Source organism: Elephantulus edwardii, unplaced genomic scaffold, assembly GCF_000299155.1.
Source record: "Elephantulus edwardii isolate Elephantulus edwardi_28Jun2011 unplaced genomic scaffold, EleEdw1.0 scaffold00127, whole genome shotgun sequence".
Classification (NCBI taxonomy): domain Eukaryota; kingdom Metazoa; phylum Chordata; class Mammalia; order Macroscelidea; family Macroscelididae; genus Elephantulus; species Elephantulus edwardii.
This window is the reverse complement of record NW_006399877.1, coordinates 6,930,664-6,949,786: the sequence shown is the minus strand read 5'-3', so window position 1 is coordinate 6,949,786 and position 19,123 is coordinate 6,930,664. Positions and strand designations below refer to the sequence as shown.

General features: G+C 55.0%; 1 protein-coding gene across 3 annotated transcripts in view; it reads left to right on the top strand.

Annotated features, from left to right (window-relative positions):
- The window catches only part of ATG16L1 (autophagy related 16-like 1 (S. cerevisiae)), a 28,566-nt gene extending 19,939 nt beyond the window's left edge, over positions 1-8,627 (top strand). For all 3 annotated transcript variants that reach the window (XM_006893462.1, XM_006893461.1, XM_006893460.1), the window contains 7 exons: positions 390-461; positions 4,904-5,024; positions 5,755-5,860; positions 6,604-6,753; positions 7,125-7,172; positions 7,726-7,827; positions 8,534-8,627. In XM_006893462.1, the coding sequence (XP_006893524.1) occupies positions 390-461; positions 4,904-5,024; positions 5,755-5,860; positions 6,604-6,753; positions 7,125-7,172; positions 7,726-7,827; positions 8,534-8,627 (693 nt within the window). The remainder of the gene's footprint in view (positions 1-389; positions 462-4,903; positions 5,025-5,754; positions 5,861-6,603; positions 6,754-7,124; positions 7,173-7,725; positions 7,828-8,533) is intronic.
- The last annotated feature ends 10,496 nt before the right edge of the window (positions 8,628-19,123 follow it).

Sequence of the window (19,123 nt, the reverse complement as noted above, 5' to 3'; positions counted from 1 at the left end):
CTGCAGTTGACCACCTGTTGCCAGTTACATAGCGAGGATGGCAGGGTTCAGAGTGACCGCCTGGGGGTTGAGGTCAGCGAAGAGCCAGGGTGCTGCTGGGGCTCCTGGCTGAGGCCGTGGAGAGAGTTCACTGTGATAAAGACAGCAAGGACGGGGGACAGGACAGACAGTCCCCTCTGTCTTAAAGAGTGAGGGTGTTTGGGTGAGACTCGGCGGGAGAGAGCTGAGCCCTCGTGAGGTGCTGACCCCAGCTCCCTGGTGGTGGGAGTTGGCGTCTGCACCAGGTGGGCTCTTGTAGGTATTTAAGCCGTATTGGATTTGATTACGGCGGGTGGGTATCGGAAGAGCGGGTCCTATTTTGTATAACGTTCCCCCCTTTATCGCTGTAGGGATCGTACCTCTTAGCCGCCTCAAATGATTTCGCCAGTAGAATCTGGACAGTGGATGATTACCGGTTACGGGTAAGTCCTGCCCAGGAGGCCAGCGTGGCTCCCAAACTGCACTTGTTTATCACGGCAGAGAACCGGCCTTCGCGGGTCACTCCCAGGGGCTCCCTGACTTCAGGTCTCTCCTGCCGCGGGCTGACCCCGTGCCCTTTCCGCCACGGGAAGGTGATGATTTGGCCCTTGGCGCCGGCTTCTTCAGAGTTCTCGTTTGAGCATATTTGCAGTCTGGCCCCTTGGTGTGTGTTGATGCAGGACTCCGGTGCTCTGCGTCTGGTTCACAGGAATGGGCTTCTGTCAGAGACTGCAGCACCAGCAGTGGGGGGTGGGTGGTAAGGAGGGGTGCCACTTAGCTGAGAGTGGGATGTCGGTGCCCCGATGACTGCACTTCAGACAGCTGCTGACACAGTTCTGCAGACTGATGCTGGAGGACCAAGGGCCGCTGGCGGGGAAAGAGAGGTCATGGGTCCCGTGTTGCCTCGCGGTCTCCTGGCCATCGAGAGAAAAGGAGCCCTGCTGGCCACCGCGTGACTTGACTCCACCAGCTGCTCCGCCGGAGAAAAGTGGATCATCTGCTGCTGTGAAGATTGACAGCCTCTGAAGCAGGGTGCTGGTGGTTGTGCGGGTGTCACTCACCGTGAGTCTGGATCGACTTGGCACTAGAGGCTTTGGTTTCGGTTTGTCCAAGAGGTGGGACCAGAACTGGAGGTTTTACTACATTTGTTGTACTAATGATGGATGTACAGTGAAGTTTGGAGAGGTGGTTTTTTATTCATAGGTTTAAAGGAATTGTCACATCAGCTAATTAAGTAGAGGCAACTGAATGATAAAATGGAAGGTAACTTTCTTTGGACTCTTGGGCAAAGTTCAGGAAAGGCTTTCCACAGTTCAGAACATGAGAGAGGTTCCCCGTTTGACCTCAGCCCGGAGAGCACATGACATTGAAGGACAAGAAGGGACTCAGCCCTGGTCGGCGTCTCCTTAGCTTTTCTGCTCCACGGCTGTTATAGCGAGTGACCAGGACATGGTGCTCGGTGGTCCTTTGAGTGCCGGTTTGAACGTGTTTTCAGCGTGTCCTCGAAGCAGCCCGCAGACGGCGCTGTCTCCCTCAGAGGTCAGCACACAGCTAGCTGCCAGTGTCTCCAGGAGGGCTGATGGGCTGTCACTCCCTCCCTGCAGAAGGGTCTCCTGGAGGACTGGGTTTCCCACGTCAGCTGACTTCATCTCAGAAACTCCATCAACACCTGCTGTTCTCTGGAATCTCGTCTGTGGTTGATGGTGATGTCAACTGTGTGGTCCCAGCAAGTGGAACTCAGGTTGCCTGACCACGTGAGGATCTGATGTATAGAGCGGGAAGCAGGCAGGTAGGGTCTGCCTGCGGGGACGGGGAGAGCTCGGCGCACCTCCACGTTTAGGGGCTCGGCTGCTGTGACTTTGAACTTCCTGTTCGTCTTGTTCCTTTTTAAAGTGGAAGACAGAGCCCAGAAGGAGCACGAAAGAGTCAGAGACACTAAGCGGATAAAGGATTTTAAGTTCGTATGTTCCGCTTACCGCCCGGCTGTTTCAGTGATAAGTGCCCATGGGCGGTCAGGTTCTGGGGCAGGAGGGCACACGGGGCTCTGGGCAGCCCAGCGTGCTGTCTAGAGCGAGGAGGCAGAACAGACTGCTGTAAACAGGCTCATGTTTGAAATAACAGAGTGGCAAAAGCCCCTTCTTCATCCCACAGTCCAGCGCCTCCATTGCAGGGACCCATTCAAGAGACGTCCACCCTCGCATCGCTTGTGACAGTAGAACGGCCACTGTGCTGCCCAAGAAGGTGGCCCTTAAATCATGAGCTCACCGCTTGAGGCTATTTAGGCAACAAGTAATTAAGAAGACACTTAAGGAAGTCCACAACGCAGCGGCAGGGTGGTGGGACCCGCGTGTCGTCATGCGTAGAACCACTTGTGCCTCAGCCTTAAATGACCTGTGGACGAGATCGCAGAAAGAACAGAGTCAAAAAAGTCCACCAGATGGTCTGCCAGAGAAAGTCATAGACGATCCCATTTGAAGCATTCAGAAATGAGCACTTCCATAGCCCGTGTGAGTGAGAGCTTCTTCCTAGTATTTGTAAAATGGGATTTTCTTTTTATAGCAGTAAGCGAGCAGTGCCCGTATTACCTTCTGAATTTTGAGGAGCTTGTTAGTACACAGTTAGACGTTGTGAGAGGTAGCCTGCCCAGCATCCCATCTCTCCTGGTGACTACGCAGCTCAGGTGTCGCACTCCAGTCTCCACGGAGATCGGTCCCAGGCGGGTACCAGAGCCGCAGCATCACCTCGTGTGAAATGGAGCAGCGTTTGGATGGAACCTGTGAACATCCTCGCGTGTGCTTGAAATCGGCCCTGACTGCTCCCTGCTGCGGTGGGAGTGTGAATGTCTGGAGTTGGGGTGCTGGAGAAGAGTAGTGTCTGTCCCCTGAACGGCCAAGAGAGCGAGTCAGAGTGCGGCTAAGGCGCTCCGCAGAGTCAGCCGGGCATCTTGTCAAGGAAAACCAGTCCTTCCTGGTGAAGAAGACATCATGCTGGGAGAAGAGGAGGATCAGACAGAGAGAGGAAGACCTTCAACAAGACGGACTGACCCAGTCGCGGCAGCCACAGACTGCAGCACGTCCACGGAGCATGTCAGAGGTCACGAGGCTGGGGCAGGTTCAGAGCCGCTGTCCGCAGGGTGGCTGTGAGTCAGAGGTGACTGGGCAGCTCTTGTTAGAACAGCCTGGCCTCTGAGGGAGTGCTTCGTCCACCTGCATTTTAAGAAGCCTTTTTTTAAAAAAATTTAAACACTTAACTCTTTTCTATCTGTTAATGCTGACCCTGTGGTCTGGAGGACCTGCTGGACTGAGGGCACTGGAGCCTGAGTGTATTGTTGCTAGGAACTGTTGGGATTCTTCCAGAAGGATTAGCAAAAGGCTTTCACATGGTGGGTGACTCACAAGTCCCACTTGGGCACAGCTAAGTCCTAAAGTCCGTGGAAACGTTTCTGTGAAAGGCAGGGAGCACATGTGGTCCACGGTCCTGTCTCCCCATGGCATTGCTTCTCTGAGTGGAGGGAAGACTGACCACACATTAATACTGACCCACTGGGAGCTGGAGTTGGAACCCACTCACCAGCGACAAGAGATGATATTGGGATCTTTTTAAGGCATTTTTTAAAATAAAAAAGCGTCAGTGGATACTCATGGGTTCTTTGGGATTTTGCAGACATGATAGTTTTGTCTGGGGCTGTGAAGAAGTCTGTGATGACTGGTAAAAGGTCTGACCACCTGGACACCTGCCCCAGCCGGTCCCCAGCCTCCCTGCTCCCATCAGGCTCCAGCTGGGCCATGATGGGCCCAGGCAGCTGACACCTAGGGGTGCCCACCCTGCCCGCGGCCCTGTGAGCCCAGGGAGCCGCCGAGGTTGGCACCCGACAGTTAAGTGACAAAGGGATTTGGACGCTGGGTGTGTGGGGTCTGTGGTGCTGATCTGACATTTCCAAGCTGAGACCTCTGACCGGACCCTGGTAAGTCTTGGAGCTTCACGTACAGGATATGCCTGGTGGGTGGTGGCCAGCACGACCCTCATGGCCTCCTTCCAAGAGAGCCTGGTGGTGCAGGAGGTTCAGTGTTGGACTCCTGACCTGTCAGCAGTTTGAACCCACCAGAGAAGGACGAGGCAGCTGCCTCCCAGATTTCAGCCTCGGGGTCCGCGTGGAGGGCCCCGAGTCAGAGCTGACTTGACAGCCACAGAGGGTGGGGTTCAGGGAGTTTTTTTCTTTTACACATAGTGACACATGAGCTTACAGGAGCCGTCAAGGCAGGTCTTAAGAGCTAATTTCCTAAAGGTCCTCAGAGTCCTCCGATTCCCTCCCGCTTTCTTTTTTCCTTTAGGATAGGAAGTCACGAGTTTTGTTGTCATGTGCTGTCATGTCACCTGCAACTCAGTGACCCTGTGCATAGCAGCTCTGCACCCTGCTCTGTCCTGAGCCAACCTTAGTGTCTCCGACACACCTACCCCCAATACCCTAGTCACTAAGTTAATGCATCTCATCGAGGGTCTTCCTCTCCTGCGCTGCCCCTCCACCCTCCCAGGCATGACGTCCCTCTCCAAGGACTGGTCCTTCCTTGCAGCATATGTCAGACGGGGCTTCAGAATCTTTGCCTCCGAGGAGTTTTGGTGTTAGTTTTATAGATGTTTTCAGTGGTGAAATAGTGCTTGTCTTAATGCCACTCTGTGGGGCAGGTCTGCAGCCGCTCAGAGGGGCTGCTGGTGAGACGCAGCTGCTTGTTCAGACGTGGCGTCTGAGCGTTCAGAAGCCGTCCAGGAGGCTGGCTGTGTCCAGGATCGCGGCTGGCCGACCGCTGTCTCTGAGGGACATGTTCGATCTCCCCTGCAGCAGCGGGGCTGACGTCTCTGCGCTGACCCTGACTGTGCTCTCTCCTAGCATACACTCACGGGCCACAGCGGAAAAGTGCTGTCTGCCAAGTTCCTGCTGGACAACGCACGCATCGTCTCAGGAAGCCACGACCGGACCCTCAAACTCTGGGATCTCCGCAGCAAAGTCTGTAAGGAGACTCTCTGTGCACACACGTCTCCAGGGCGGGGGCTCTGAGGACGGACAGACACACAGACTACACGGTGCTCTGAGGAGGGTATATGTGCTCACATGTACATATATACATGCACACATGTTCAGATGTGCAGTTCTCCGCAGCAGAGTCTGTGAGGAGACTCTTAACTGTACACAGATCCCAACCGCGGTGTCTGTGAGGAGACGGTGTCTAGACAGACACGCCGTACGCCCTGCACCTGTGAGGAGGCTGTGCGCACGTTCGTACATCCCTGCACTTCTCTGAGGAGACTTGCTTCTAGACACCACGTCTCCAGAGCAGAGGCCCTGAGCAGGCTCTGTGTGCACTGGCACTGCAGTTCTCCGCAGCTCGGGCTGCGACGAGAGCGTCTGCACCCACAGATCCCTGCAGCATGTCTGTGAGGGGCTTCCAGGTCTGCTCTGGGGCCTCACAGTGAAGTCTGAGGAGGTGATATGTGTGTCTCCTCACACACAAGCTTTCAGCACAGGGAGAGAGTCCCTCTTTGTCATTGTGTAGTCCCCGTGGGCATGTCCACGTGTCGTTCCCAGAGCCAGCTTGTCATACCTTGTGTCTGTTTCCGTCCAGAGCTCCACTCGGTGGGGCTGAGGCGGCTTCAGTGGTGTTAGTCATCGGGCGCTTGGTGGTCAGCGTGTTGTGCGCGCAGCACAGGGCCCACCGCCTTGGACGTCTGCTTTTCTTTCAGGCATAAAGACGGTCTTTGCGGGGTCTAGTTGCAACGATATTGTCTGCACAGAGCAGTGTGTCATGAGTGGACACTTCGACAAGAAGATCCGGTTCTGGGACATACGGTACAGCCCTCGGCATTGGGGGGACGTAGATGTGGGGCATGGGGGCTGTGTTCTGTGTGGGGATGCGGGGCACAGGGGCTGTGTTATGGGGGAATGTAGGGTGTGCGGGGGTTATGTTGGGGGGATGTGGGGTGCAGGGGCTGTGTTAAATTTCAAAATGACAGGAAGGGGCTTCTGTAAGTGGTCTTCACTGTCAAGGAGACTCCTGAGCTGAACAGTCCCAGGTCAGGTGTGTCGTGTATGTACTGGGCACCTTGGCAGCAGGGACACAGGTGAACAAGAGCTTCCTGTCGATGCGGGAGATGCACTCAGAGACGGTGCGCAGGGGCCCGAGTCCCGCTGCCGTAGTGTGCTCTCAGAGCCCGTCCTGGGCAGGGGAGGCGTCATCCGACACGAAAGCCACTGGAGGCCACTACAGCCAGACCTGCCCTAAGCACAGAGCCAACTAGTGTGGCTGGGGTGGTGGGGTGTGCGGGTGAAGCTGGTGGACAAGGGAGACGCTGCCCACTGGACAGGAGCCTGGCTGGCGGGTGCTGGCCAGGTGCCCTGACAGTGATTCTGACATCCTCCAGTCCTTCCAAGACTCGGTTGTTGTGTTCATAACCGCCATGGGCTCCTTGAAGGGAAGATTCTCGGAGCCGTGTCCCAGCGGTTTTTCTAGGGTCGCGGCTGTGGGGAGCCTCACGACCGACGTTCCTGTGGACAGGGCAGTTCTCAGGACTCGTGCTTCCTTCCTCTCCCAGGTCTGAGAGTATCGTCCGAGAGATGGAGCTGCTGGGAAAGGTGACCGCCCTGGACCTGAACCCCGAGCGCACGGAGCTGCTCACCTGCTCACGTGACGACCTGCTCAAGATCATCGACCTGCGGAAACACGCCGTCAGGCAGTCCTTCAGGTACCCACGGCGCTGCCAGCTCCTGCCCCTGGGTGCCCCTGGTCGCTGCGGGCTGCTGCCCCCTGGATGCTGTAAGCTCGTGACCCCGGATGCTGCGGGCTCCTGCCCCCTGCCGCTGCCGGCTCATGACCCCTGGGTGCCCCTGGTCACTGCTGGCTGCTGCCCCTGGATGCTGTAAGCTCCTGCCCTCTGGCGCTGCCAGCTCCTGCCCCTGGGTGCCCCTGGTCGCTGTGGGCTGCTGCCCCCTGGGTGCTGTAAGCTCGTGACCCCGGATGCTGCGGGCTCCTGCCCGCTGGTGCTGCCGGCTCGTGACCCCTGGCCGCAGGGCCCTTTCCACGAGCTGGCGGCTCATGGGGCCCTTTCTCTTCCAGTGCCCCAGGCTTCAAGTGCAGCTCCGACTGGACCCGGGCCGTGTTCAGGTGAGGAGTGGTGGGTCAGCTTGGGCCGCTCCCAGGTCAGAGTGGGCACTTCCAGTGGGGCGTGGAGCTCCGTGTGCGCGTGGCCAGGAGCGGGCTGTCCACTAGGGGTCACCCTCGTGTCTCCTCCGGAAGGTCTGTTTGTGCAGACGTGTCTGCACCTCAGAGTGGCCGGGCACGTGCTGCTTGGTCCTCGTGGGAACGACCCATTGCCCTGCCTCCATCGTTTTCCGTGAAAACCCAGTGACTCCTCAGGATGAGGGAGCAGGCAGGTGGACAAGGCTGCCCTGTGCTGGGGCTCACACTCCAGAACATTCCATAGTGGTCCCCAGTTCCCGCCCCCCGCAGATCCACAGTGGCTGCTCCCTGTCTGCCTCCCTGTCCTCTCATGGACCCGTGTAACGAGGTCTCCGTCCACAGAGCTTTTCAGCCAGTGGGAAAGTGCCTCACACCCAGAGTCACTTGACAGGGTGAAGTGAAGTGGGCCTAAAACATGGTCAGAAAGAGGCCGTGGGGATGCTGGTCTGAGGGTGACAGTGTCTTCTCTGTCCTCCAGCCCTGATGGGAGCTTCGTGACCGCAGGCTCGGCCGAGGGCTCGCTCTACGTCTGGAACGTGCTCACAGGCAAGGTGGAGAAGATCCTGTCCAAGCAACACAGGTATGTGTGTCCTGCCGACCTCTCCGAGCCCGGGGACACGTCTTGACCCTTCCCGGTGTCCTCAGTGCCCTTGGTGACCAGTCACCCTTTCAGATCATATTCTAGGATTTTCTATTCAGACACCTCTTCGTAAAAGGTCCTTGTAGGGCAGCAGAGGCTGATGGAGGGACACAGCCATCTGTCCATCTGTCTTCTGTTCCTGGCACGTGTGCCCTCTCCCTCACCTGCCCCATGTCCCTCCCTGTCTTCTCGTGAGCTGCCTCAGTCAGGAAAAACCTCGGTTAGCACAGCTCTTTCCCTGACCTGACAGCCCACGGGGTCTTTTGCCCATGGCCGTGTCCAGCCCAGCCAAACCCAACAGCTGGTTAAAACGCAGCCGCTGACAGCCCAGCCTGAGCACTGCCGGCCCCCTGACCTGAGTGCTCCTGCAGGACCCCGGGCTCTGGCCTGTCCGGGTGCCCCGGCCCATTTTGGCTCTGAGGTGAATGCAGAGGCCAGGTTGCTCAGTCGCTGCCCCAGGTGAACTCGATGAGGCCTGGCTGCCCGTGTTGGCTGCAGAGCGGCTTAGAAATGAAGCACAGGCTGCCTCCCAGCTCCCTGGTCGGCCCGTGAGCTACAGGCTGCAGACAGAAAGCCGGGGCGGGCAGGCAGCTGACAGATGCAGGCTCGAGAGCTCAGCCTGCTGCTCTGGTCTCTTCTCTAAAAGCGCGTCCATCAATGCCGTGGCCTGGTCTCCATCCGGCTCGTACGTGGTCAGTGTGGACAAAGGAAGCAGAGCTGTGCTGTGGTCGGAGTACTGACAACATGGAGCCGGAAGCCATGCCTTCTCGGGAGGAGTGGAGTGGACTCTGGTGGCTGTGTCCGTGTGGCATGGCCCAGCGCCCTGCTGTGAGGGGCATGGCCGCTTCCTGAGAACCGCACAGCCTGTGTGGCTGCTGGCACATCCAGAGGGCCAGCTCCAGCCTGTGGCCATCAGGAAACACTACTAGCCTCGAGCCTGCATACCTCACCAGGCGGAGTCCAGGCCCCTGTCACCAGGAGCCCGGCTCTCTGGACCGCTGTGCCAAAACACCTACCAGATGGGGTCCAGCCTGGGCTTCGGTCATCACCAGTTCTGGCCTGGCCGGCCCCTTGGGGTCCCATAAACTGTCTCCAAGCGCTGGGTGCTCGGGAACATAGCACAGGCCAGCTCTGTGTCTCGTCACTGCTGAAACGTCCTTGGGCTTTCAAACTGTTCTTGGGAAAACACATTTTCTTCAGAGCTTCTGACTCCTTTGCCCTCCCCCTCTCCCTCCCTTTCCTCACCCCCTGCCCCCACTGCCATCCTCCAGGCCGGTTTCTTGATGTCGGGCCCTGGTGACGCTCGCTGTGGGTCAAGCATCAGGCTGGTAACTGAAAGGTCAGTGGTGCCAAGGGAGCCAGGTGAGGCTGTCTGTCCTAATAGAACCTCAGAGTCCCTCCGGGCGGCCCTGCTCCTGTCTGTGAGGCCCTGGGAGTCAGACCTGGCTCAGTGGCAGTGACGGGGGGTGGCATCTTGATAGGAAATTAAACTTCAGTCTTTAAACAACAACAAAAAACCTGAAATAAATTGCAGGAGGAGGTGTGGGTCAGCTTTGCCTGAGAAGGCAGGTAAAGAATGTTCTGGGAGGATCTGCAGTTTCCCAGAAGGCAGGGAAGAAGGGGGGTGAAGAATGTTCTGGGAGGATCGGCTGGCCACACCTCGTTCCTTACAAAAGTATCTAGGTCACAGCCTGGTGACGAGGGGTCTCAGGGCCAGGGCTGTCCCCCGAGCGGCTGTCTGCTGCCCCTCCGCCAGGCGGACAGATCACAGCCCTGTGCTCCCTCCAGCCGGGTCTTGACGCGGGGCGGCCGGAGCCAGGCCGGCCTAGAATTTTCTCTCTGCTGTTGTACCTGTGTATAAAATTCTAGGTCTTTGTGTGGGGGTCAAAAGCACCAGTGGTTTTATCACTTTGTAATTTGCACTTTATTTGTGTTCCTTCCACACGCGTGTCTAGAGAGGGGTGAGGCTGAGGCCAAGGCCTTGGCTGCAGAGGGAGCGTCCCAGCCCCCTGCCCCCCAGGCCACCCGCCCGCTGCCCCTCGGAACCATGTGGAGGGAACAACGCTCACAGGCCAGGCCGTGTTTATTTATTGAATTATGTCACCCAGTGAACTGGATTGTAAATAAAAGACAAAGATGCGTTCTCTACTTTGCAAGCACCATGGCTCCTGGTGGTTTGCTGTTGTATTTTCTTGATATCCGTTCATGTGTCAACAGTACTGAGGACTGTGTGGGGTCTCGCTCCGTGCTCATTCCAGCCCCCTCCACGTCCCCTTCCTGTCTCGCATCATTTGTGAGACTGGAGAACTAGGAAGGCTCCTTGTATCTGCCAGGCAGAACCACCATCACCTGGACCTCACTCGGTGATGACTGACAGCCGAGGCTCCAGCCCGACACCTGGTCCTGTCCCTGCCGCCGCCCAGCTTGGACACGTGTCTCCTGCGGCCTCCACGCGCCCTCTTCACCCCCTGGAGGATAGTGAACAAGCAGCCGTGGGCCGTGGCAAGCGGTCCCCAGAAACCCCGAAATGACTTGAGTCTGGGCTGCCCTTCCTTACTTGCCTTTTTTAATACAACATAGATTTTAATGAACAGTGAAGACCGTCCCCCTGGGCCAGGCGGTAGAAGGGCCATCCAGGGACGGCCGTGGCCCCAGCGCAGCCTCCACACCTTGTTCTGACTCCAGGGTGAGCGTGTCGCGCTTGGGCACCGGCGCTCTCACGCACTGGCCTGTTGAGGCTGCGGATGAGGGAGCAGCTCGTGTCGTCCGTGAACTCCACGTGCACCTGCATTCACTGTCCTTGGGAGCCGGCCCTACCCAACACCCTGGTGACTGGCCAGCTGGGTAGGCCGCATACGACTGATGTCCACAATGGCTGCACAGAGGTGGACGGGTGGTACCCTTGCTTTCTACAGGGACACAACCGCACATCAGCCAAGCGCACCAGCGTGAGTCTTTCAGGACCTCCAAGCTCAGAGGCCAACAAGTATTGCAGAGCAGTGAATGAACCCTTCGGTCACTGGGACAGACAAACTATAAGGAAATTGGCACCAACCAAGCGCCCCAGTATCCTCAGGTGGCCTGAGTCCCTCACCTCAAAGGGAAGCACAGCTCATCTGGTGTTAACCCAGAGAGCGGCCCAGTGTGAGCTTCCTGGCTGCTGGCCTGGCAGGGCTGGGTCATCCGCGGTGGAGTGACGAGGTCACTGGCCCTCTCCGTCAGGTTCCCTGGCCAGCTCCCCTGTGCTGTGGTTGGAGCAGGTGGTGAGTCTCCAGGAGCGTCCAGCTGCCGGTGCACTGATCTGACAAGCTGTCCCTGAGCGCTGGGAGGACAGGAGCCTTGGAAAAGGCCATGAGATGCCATCTAGTCCACATCCCAGAATGTGAGGATTTAGATCTTTGTCAATGGACTTTGAGTCCCCTGGGTATTCTCAAGCTAGTGGCCACAACAGGGGGCCCAGACCCCGCCATTGCAAGGCTACCCCACGACCTGGCAGTGTCCCTTGTCCGGTGAGAGGATACCCACTGCACAGCACCTCACCACAGTGCAGTGAGCAGGTTTTGAGATGCTTGTGAATGTTTGATACAGTCCACTGCGTGTGTAGAGATGTGGGGTGAGTGGGTGGGAGCGATGGGCACTCTGAGGAAGTCTGTGGGAATCTCCGGCGTACAACTCATGTGTCCACCCTTTTAACAACCGTGATGTAAGTAAAAAGAGTGCTAAGATGAGGACATGGCCAGTAGTCACCCAAGTGGGGCACCGGGCGCTCAGGGCAGCCGGAATCATCGCCTGAGGGTGGCTCTGCAGAAGCAGTGAGGGCTGCAGGGTGGCCCTGGTAGCACTGAAGGCACAGCCCTCAGATCCAGTAACGACCAGATGTGTCCTACTTCATGGTTAAGTGAGAAGCTGGTCTCGCTCCAGAACCCTGGCCCGTCAGGTGCAAGGAGCAAGACCCAGAAGCACGTGTCCTGACTCCAGGAGAGGGGGGATGTGTGCCGAGACAGCACCTTCTGAACTAACGGGAATGTGGCAGCACGATTGGAGCGAGATCACCAGTACTCGTTACGCTGATGACCACACCCTGGTGTACTGACAGGAGGACTTGACACACTGCCTACCGAAGATCAACACTGGAGCCTTCATATGGATTACATCTCAGTGTCAAGGACAGAAAATTCTGCACCACCGAACCAACAGGCAGCATCATGGCAGAGAAAAGATTGAAACTGCCAAGGACTTCATCCTGCTTGGATCCACACTCAATACCCTTGGTACCAGCAGTCAGGAGACGTACTGCACCGGGAAAGTCTGCGGTCAGGGATCTCTCCAAATTACTGAGGAACAGTGATGGCTGTTTGAGGACTTAGTTGTGCCTGTTTCAGGCTCTGGTCATTTCCAGTCACTTGCTGTGTATGCTACTGAGAGCTTGAAGATGAATAAAGATGATAGAAGAATTGATAGTGTTTAGCCGTGATGGAGGAGAATGCCAAATATCCTGTGGACAAACATGTCCTGGAGAAGGTCCAGCCGGAGTGCCCCTCGGAGACAGAAGATGCAAAGCTTTGTCTCACATACTGTGGCCACGTTGGTGGAAGCTACTCCCTTGGAGAACGACGTCACACTTGGGAAGGATGGTTAAGGACAGGAGGACCCTCAGTCAGGTGGATTGTGCTTGCTTCCACAGCACATATACTAAAGTTGGAACGATGCAGAGGTTAACACGACCCCTGAGCAAGGACGATATGCAAATCCGTGAAGTGTTCAACGAGACTACAGACAGTGACTGCCTCAGTGGGTTCAAGTGTGTCAGAGATCGTGAGAACGGCAGAGGACAGGGCAGGGTGCAGATCTGTTCTCCCAGGGTTTCTGAGTCACAACACATGGAAGTCTAGTAGCCCTTGGAAGCCTAAAGTACCTGCATTTGTGTAGATTGTGTTAAAGCATGAGCACTAGCAAAGCCGCCTTTGGAAAGTGCCTCCAGAAAGCTCTTTAGAATCAAGGCTGGTGCCGCTTTGGCACGTGGTCAGGAAAGACCAGTCTTTGGAAAAAAACCATCGTGCTTGATAAAGTAAAGCTCAACAAGAAAGAGGAAGACCTAGTCTGGGTCAAGAAGCTCAACACAGCGCAGCTCGAACCCCGTTGGGATGGTCCACATACTGTTGTCCTCAGCACCCCAACTGTAGTGAAGGTGGCCGGAAAGAAACATTGGATACATCACTCCCGACTCAAGCAAGCAAAGGACAACCAAGAAAAATGGACAGTGACTCCTACTCCCGACCCTTTAAAGGTCAGGCTATCCAGACTGTAATTATCTTTTTATGCTGTTTGTTTTTTTTTTTAACTGTTGCGCCGTCCCCATTGCTTCCCCATAGATTTAGGTGGCCCTGTATTTCAGGTACTTAGTTAACCTCATCCCAACTCGTGTGAAAATCTTTAAAATCCTTATGACTCAAACCCATTATCAGTATCTCACTGAAACTGATAAATCAATGGTTTCATTTATTAAGAAAAAACAGTGGGGAATGAAAGGACCTGTTATCAGAAACCCAGTTTCTTCTGGTTAACTCCACCCCACCCACTTGAGTGGCTTTTTAACAGACAGACAACCCTGATTGATCAGCTGCCATAAAGTGGAATTATTCTTTTTAAGGGCACAAGGGATTTTTTCCTGCATCTGAAGCAACCAAAAAGATTCAAATAGGTTTCCAAACTGTTTCCCTGAGCTATGGCTAGCCAATTGAAGGTGGACAAATACCCAAACTACTGTGGATGGCCAATCATGGCGTGTATGGTTGGGCAGGGGAGGAACAGAGGTATAAAAGGAGGGGCAGACATCAATTCAGGGCTCTCGGCTGGATGCTGTGTCAGCACGCGGGAGCCCGGGTTCGAACTCCAAATAAACTTTGTTAATTCGGCTAAAAAAAAAAAAAAGGAAGACCATCGACAAGAGGGATTGACGCCATGGCTGCCACACGGGCTCAAACAGCCACAGTGGAGAGGATGCCACTGGACTGGGGCGTGTCGTTCTGCTGGACTTTCATTCTGTTGTGAGTTGGAGCGATTCTCTGGCTTCTAACAGCCACACTTGGTCGGTGACAGTGGGTCTACGGAGAGCTCTGGTGGCACTGGCCAGACGTTCTTGTGTAACCCATAGTGCTGTCCCTGGCTGTTTCACATCCGCAAGTGTCTGCAGTAGAAAGATGGGCTGTCCCCTGCCGTTACGTTTACAGCCTTGGAAACCTGATCCGGGGTCACTGCATCAGAATCCACTCCACAGCAGTGAGTTTGGGGTCTGAGTGAAAGAAAGCATTGGTCCACAGAAGGATCAGGCTGCCTCACGCAGATCTCACCCCAGGTGTCCGGCTTTCCCGTCTGGCCCTCCAGCCCCTTCCCTGTCTCTTTCTCTTCATTTCATAATCTTCTGTTCTCCACACACTCAGGTCAAGGCCATGCCCTTTACATACCCTCTACTCCTCAGATGGTCCCCAGACGTCACGGCTTTCATTTTCAAAGTCTCAGTGGACTGGTAGACCTGAAGCCCAACAAGGCTCTTGTCTGTCCCTCATCTACCGGGTCACTCCTGTCCTGTCTTTTCCTCCGTGTTTTAAAGTCCGTTCAGAGTAATTTTATCTATAAATAAGGACACATGTCAGACTAGCAGGGACTCTGGTTACTACGCTGACACTACGTCACCGTCTTTCACAACCCAGGCCACAGCTGGACACTCCTGCATGTTTCTAAGGTGTGTGTGCCTGGCTTTGTTCACATCACAACTAGAAGGTGGTAACGTACGTCAGATTTCCCCTCACGCAGGAGACTTCCGTTTCCACATGGAAACTTCTAGAAAGATTTCTATGCATATCTGATTCGGCTTCCCATCCTTGCAAGACGGGGCAGGTGAGAGTTCCTTCTATAGAAGGAAAAAGCAAATAGGCTTGAGGCCAGGCCGCTCCCCAGGACGGCAGTGGATTGGTCAGTGGCCCCAGAGCCCCACACAGTAGTCTGCGGCCATGTACACAGCCTGCTCCCATGGGAGCGTGAGACCCATGCTTGGGGCACAAAGCCCTGAGTCACTGCGGCATCTCAGTTATGTGCGGGGACGGGAGTGTGGGGTGTGCTGTTCTCATCACATTCCAAGACCCCTGGGTGGCACTTGACCAACCCTCGGCCTCAGCATGGTGGGTTGATGCAGTGAACCATGGTGGGGTCGAGCATGTTGGTATGAGGATGGCACAGGGTAGAAAAGGTTCACCTTCATTGAGTCACCATGACAGTGCACAGAATGAACCAAAAGGTTTGTGGTTCACATACACACCCCCCATCACTCTACAGTCACCTCTAAACTCTGTGTCAGTTAAAGGAACCAGCGAGGACAGCAGTCTCAGGCTCACTGGACCTTGCAGAGTGAACCAGTTCTCGAGGACGTGCCCACTATACCCCATAAGGTGCTCTCACCCAGCGAGCACAGCGGTCTCAGGCTCACTGGACCTTGCAGAGTGAACCAGTTCTCGAGGACGTGCCCACTATACCCCGTAAGGTGCTCTCACCCGGCAAGGACAGCGCTGTCACTGGACCTGGCAGAGTGAACCAGTTCTCTATATGCCCACTATACCCTGTAAGGTGCTCTCACCCCAAAGCCCAAAGCTGCTTACTGCGTGCCCGCCGCCCCACATGCCCATCTTGCTTTCAGCTTCTGGAGTTAATGCCAGATTTGTCACCATCCCTCAGACGCTGGTGCAGAGGATAAGCCTTCCTGTAGCCAGGGGCTCCCAGACTTCCGGAAGTCATAGACCAATGCATCCAAGAGATGGACCACCGAACCCCCGACTTGTAAAAAGACCCACCGTGCTGGCCTCAGAGGGACTGGTGGACGTGGGCTAAGGCTGTGTAGTCTACATCCTTCAGCCCAAACACCCTGCGGGTCAGCTTCCGGCCAGGCAATGTTAGGTGCCATTGAGTTGACCGTGACTCATCATGACCCCATGAATGAAAGGTCAAATGCGTGTCCTCTCCAGCGCAGTCCTCACCATCTTTGACGTGCCTGAGCCTGTCGTCTTCCTGCTTCTCTCCGACCTGCCACCTTCCCCAGTGTGACGTCTTTCCAAGGGCTGTCCCTTCTGACAGCTTGCCCAAAGTCTGTGAGACCAGACCCTGCCATCCTTGCCCCTAGAAAACATCCCAGGCACACTTCCTCCCAGACAGATGTGTGTGTTCGTTGGACACTCTGTCATAATACATGGTCCTTTTCTCCAGCATCATAATCCAAAGCCGTTGATTGTTCTGCCGACCTTACTCATTGTCCGAATTTGAGATGCATAACAGAAGGCCATGGCTCCTAACAACACAGAAAGTGAAGAATGACCCCCGTGGGGAATCGAACCATCAATTCCATGAGAACAAAGGAGCTGCGTTGTATGGATAAAAACCAAGCTGAGAGGCAGGAAGGGCAGGAGAGGAGGATGAAATGGGGAGCCCCGTGGGAAGTAGGGAGAGTGCTGCTCTTTGTGGACATTCCAGCCAAATCATGGAACTAAATGTGTATGAGTTGTTGAATGGAAAACTCATTTGATCTGTAAACTTCCAGCCAAACCACAGTAAAAAGGGGGGAGTCAATTAAAAACAATAAAAAGAAACAGGGCAAAGTTTGCAACTCTATTTTTGCAAAATAAGGATTTCTGTTTTTGAAAGACAAGCTTGCGTCTAATTTCATCTTTATAGAAGACAGATATGCTTGTCCTCGGGCTTGGGGGCTGCTTTCCTGTTTGTGGGTAAGAGCCGGTACCAGTTGCTGCTAAATTGGACTGAATCCCTGGCAACCCCGTGTGTGTGAGAACAGAACTGGCCTCAGGGTTTTCATGGCTGACTTTTCAGAAACAGACCACCAGGACTTTCTTTCGAGGTGCCTCCGGGTAAACTTGAACCGCCAACCTTTTGGTTACCAGCCAAATCAGGTTCTGCTGCTAACCATTTGCCCTATGCAGAGAGTCCATTTATGGTTAAAAATGTCAAATCTGCAGCTTCCTGTCAATGACTCAGAAGGGAAACATGAAAGACGCTCATCCTCCCCAGAACGTCAGGGTGAAACGTCGTGGTGAGGATGTGGGCGCCTGTGCGCTGGAGCTGCTACCATCGGTTCCAGCTCAGGGTCACGTGTGTGCAGTGGGGACCCACGTTCCGCAGGGTTTTCAGGCTGACGTTTCAGAAGGAGCAATTGCATTTTCGTCCTTAAAACGCCATCTTTGCTTTTGAATACTCAGAGGACTTTCCAACAGACTTGCCCAATGCGTGTGTTTGAAGCATTCAGACAATCCGAAGCCACTGCTGTGAAGTTGATTCTGACCACAGTGGCCTGCAGGACAGGCCAGAACTGCCCCAGAAGGCCCCAAATAAGCTTTATGGAAACCCGCAGATGGGTTTGAACAGCCAACCTTTACATTAGCAACCAAGAACTTAGTCACCAGAAGTCCCTCTAATGCACATACAGCACCTTCAGTTCACCTCCGACTCTTGACACCCAGCCGTCCATCCGGCTTCCCGGGCTGTGACTCTTGAGAGGAGGAGCCTGCCTGACTTTCTCCCTTGGAGCAACTAGTGGATTTGAACCATGGACCTTTCAGTTAACAGGCCAACATGGAAAGTAACCAGAGCTCCTTAATGCAAATTTGTTGTTGTTATGTACCCTCGTGTCAGAACAGACTCATAGCTGACCCTCCAGCGAATTTTCTGAAGCTGTAAATCCCAGAGACTGCCCATCCTTCTCACACCCAGCAGCTGGTGGACTTGAGCCTCATGCCTCCAGTGGACAGCACAGCTCCTTTTGTTGTTGTTGATTGCCTTCAAGTCGAGCACAACTCACAGCGACCCTATGAACAAAAGGCCTGAAGCCCCTCTATTGACTTTTGGCTTTTATTAAAGTTCATAGTTTCCAAAAGCATGTAGCTTAGGAAGTGGATGCCACTCCTGCTTCCAAATGTAAGCATAGGGTCATAAAATTGGAATGGTGCAGAGAAAAGATGAAAAATATTACCTTCTCCACCCCCATCTCCTAACAAAAAAGAGAAAGGGGGTGAAGGGTGTGGTGCAGGTGGGAAGACACAGACTGAGTCCGGGGAAATCAAGGGACTCCTAAGGGCGAAGGGGTGGGGAGAGGGACCTCCCAGCCACAGATGCACATGGTCAGGGCTTGTCTGGACCTTCTTCTTGACCTTTTTGTTTACACTCCCAGCTTCAAGGTCGAATTAGCTGCCTGCTAATGAGTTTAGTCAAGTGCATTGAGCACTGGAAAAATCCCTGGTCCTGGTGAGACGCAGAGAGAAGCTAATCACTCTATTTCCAGAACCCAAAGAGGTTTAGTCCCCAAAGAAGCTTTCGTTCAGCTGCTGTCCCGCCCACCAGCCTTCCCAGGCTAAGTGGTGGCTCGTGCGTCTACGCCAACCAGAAAGGAGACATGGGACCCCTGCTTAATGCCCGGAACTGCTGACTCAGCCAGTCCACCCACCTCAAGCTAATCCAATCCCATCCTGTTCCCTAAATGGGATTTGCTTTCTGGACACTGAGAACTGGACGTCTGGCTTCTGCTCAGACCCAGTACAAATCCCCCCACATCGGACGAGCTGGGGTACCCATTAGACAGCCCCAACTTAGACAGAGGCAGCTGCTGGCCACGTGTCCTTCGAGCCCCAGAGACCTCTCCTCCTAGCCTGGACCCATCAGCAACGCTCAGAACTCACAGGTATGTGGCAGTCAGCAGAGGCATCTCAGAAACCAGCACGGAGGTTCAGGGAAATCAAGAGGCACCCCAATAGGGGACCCTGGGAGGGGGGCTGACAACTAAGGCATCCAGCTGCTCACTGAAAGGCTGAAAGTTCAAGTTCACCCAGAGGGACCTCGGGAGAAAGGCCTGGCACTCCTTAAATTGGCCTCTGAGAACACGGGCAGAGTTCCGCTCAGAGCCGTCCTCAGTCACGGATAGCTCAGCCGTGCCTGGTTCAGCCAGTGGTCCTTCGATGGAGAATGGGTACATTGTCGTGCAGCCACGCGGTGGAATAAGGAACAGCATGGAGGGGGCTCAGGTGCTGATGTTATTGTTAGGTGCTGACAAATTGGGGTCAACTCATCGAGACCCCGTGTACAAGAGAACAAAACCCTGCCTGGTCTGCACCATTGTCATAATTATGTCGCTGTGGTGTGCAGGCCCATAGCTGCAGCCACGGTGTGTGTCTGTCTACCTGGGGGG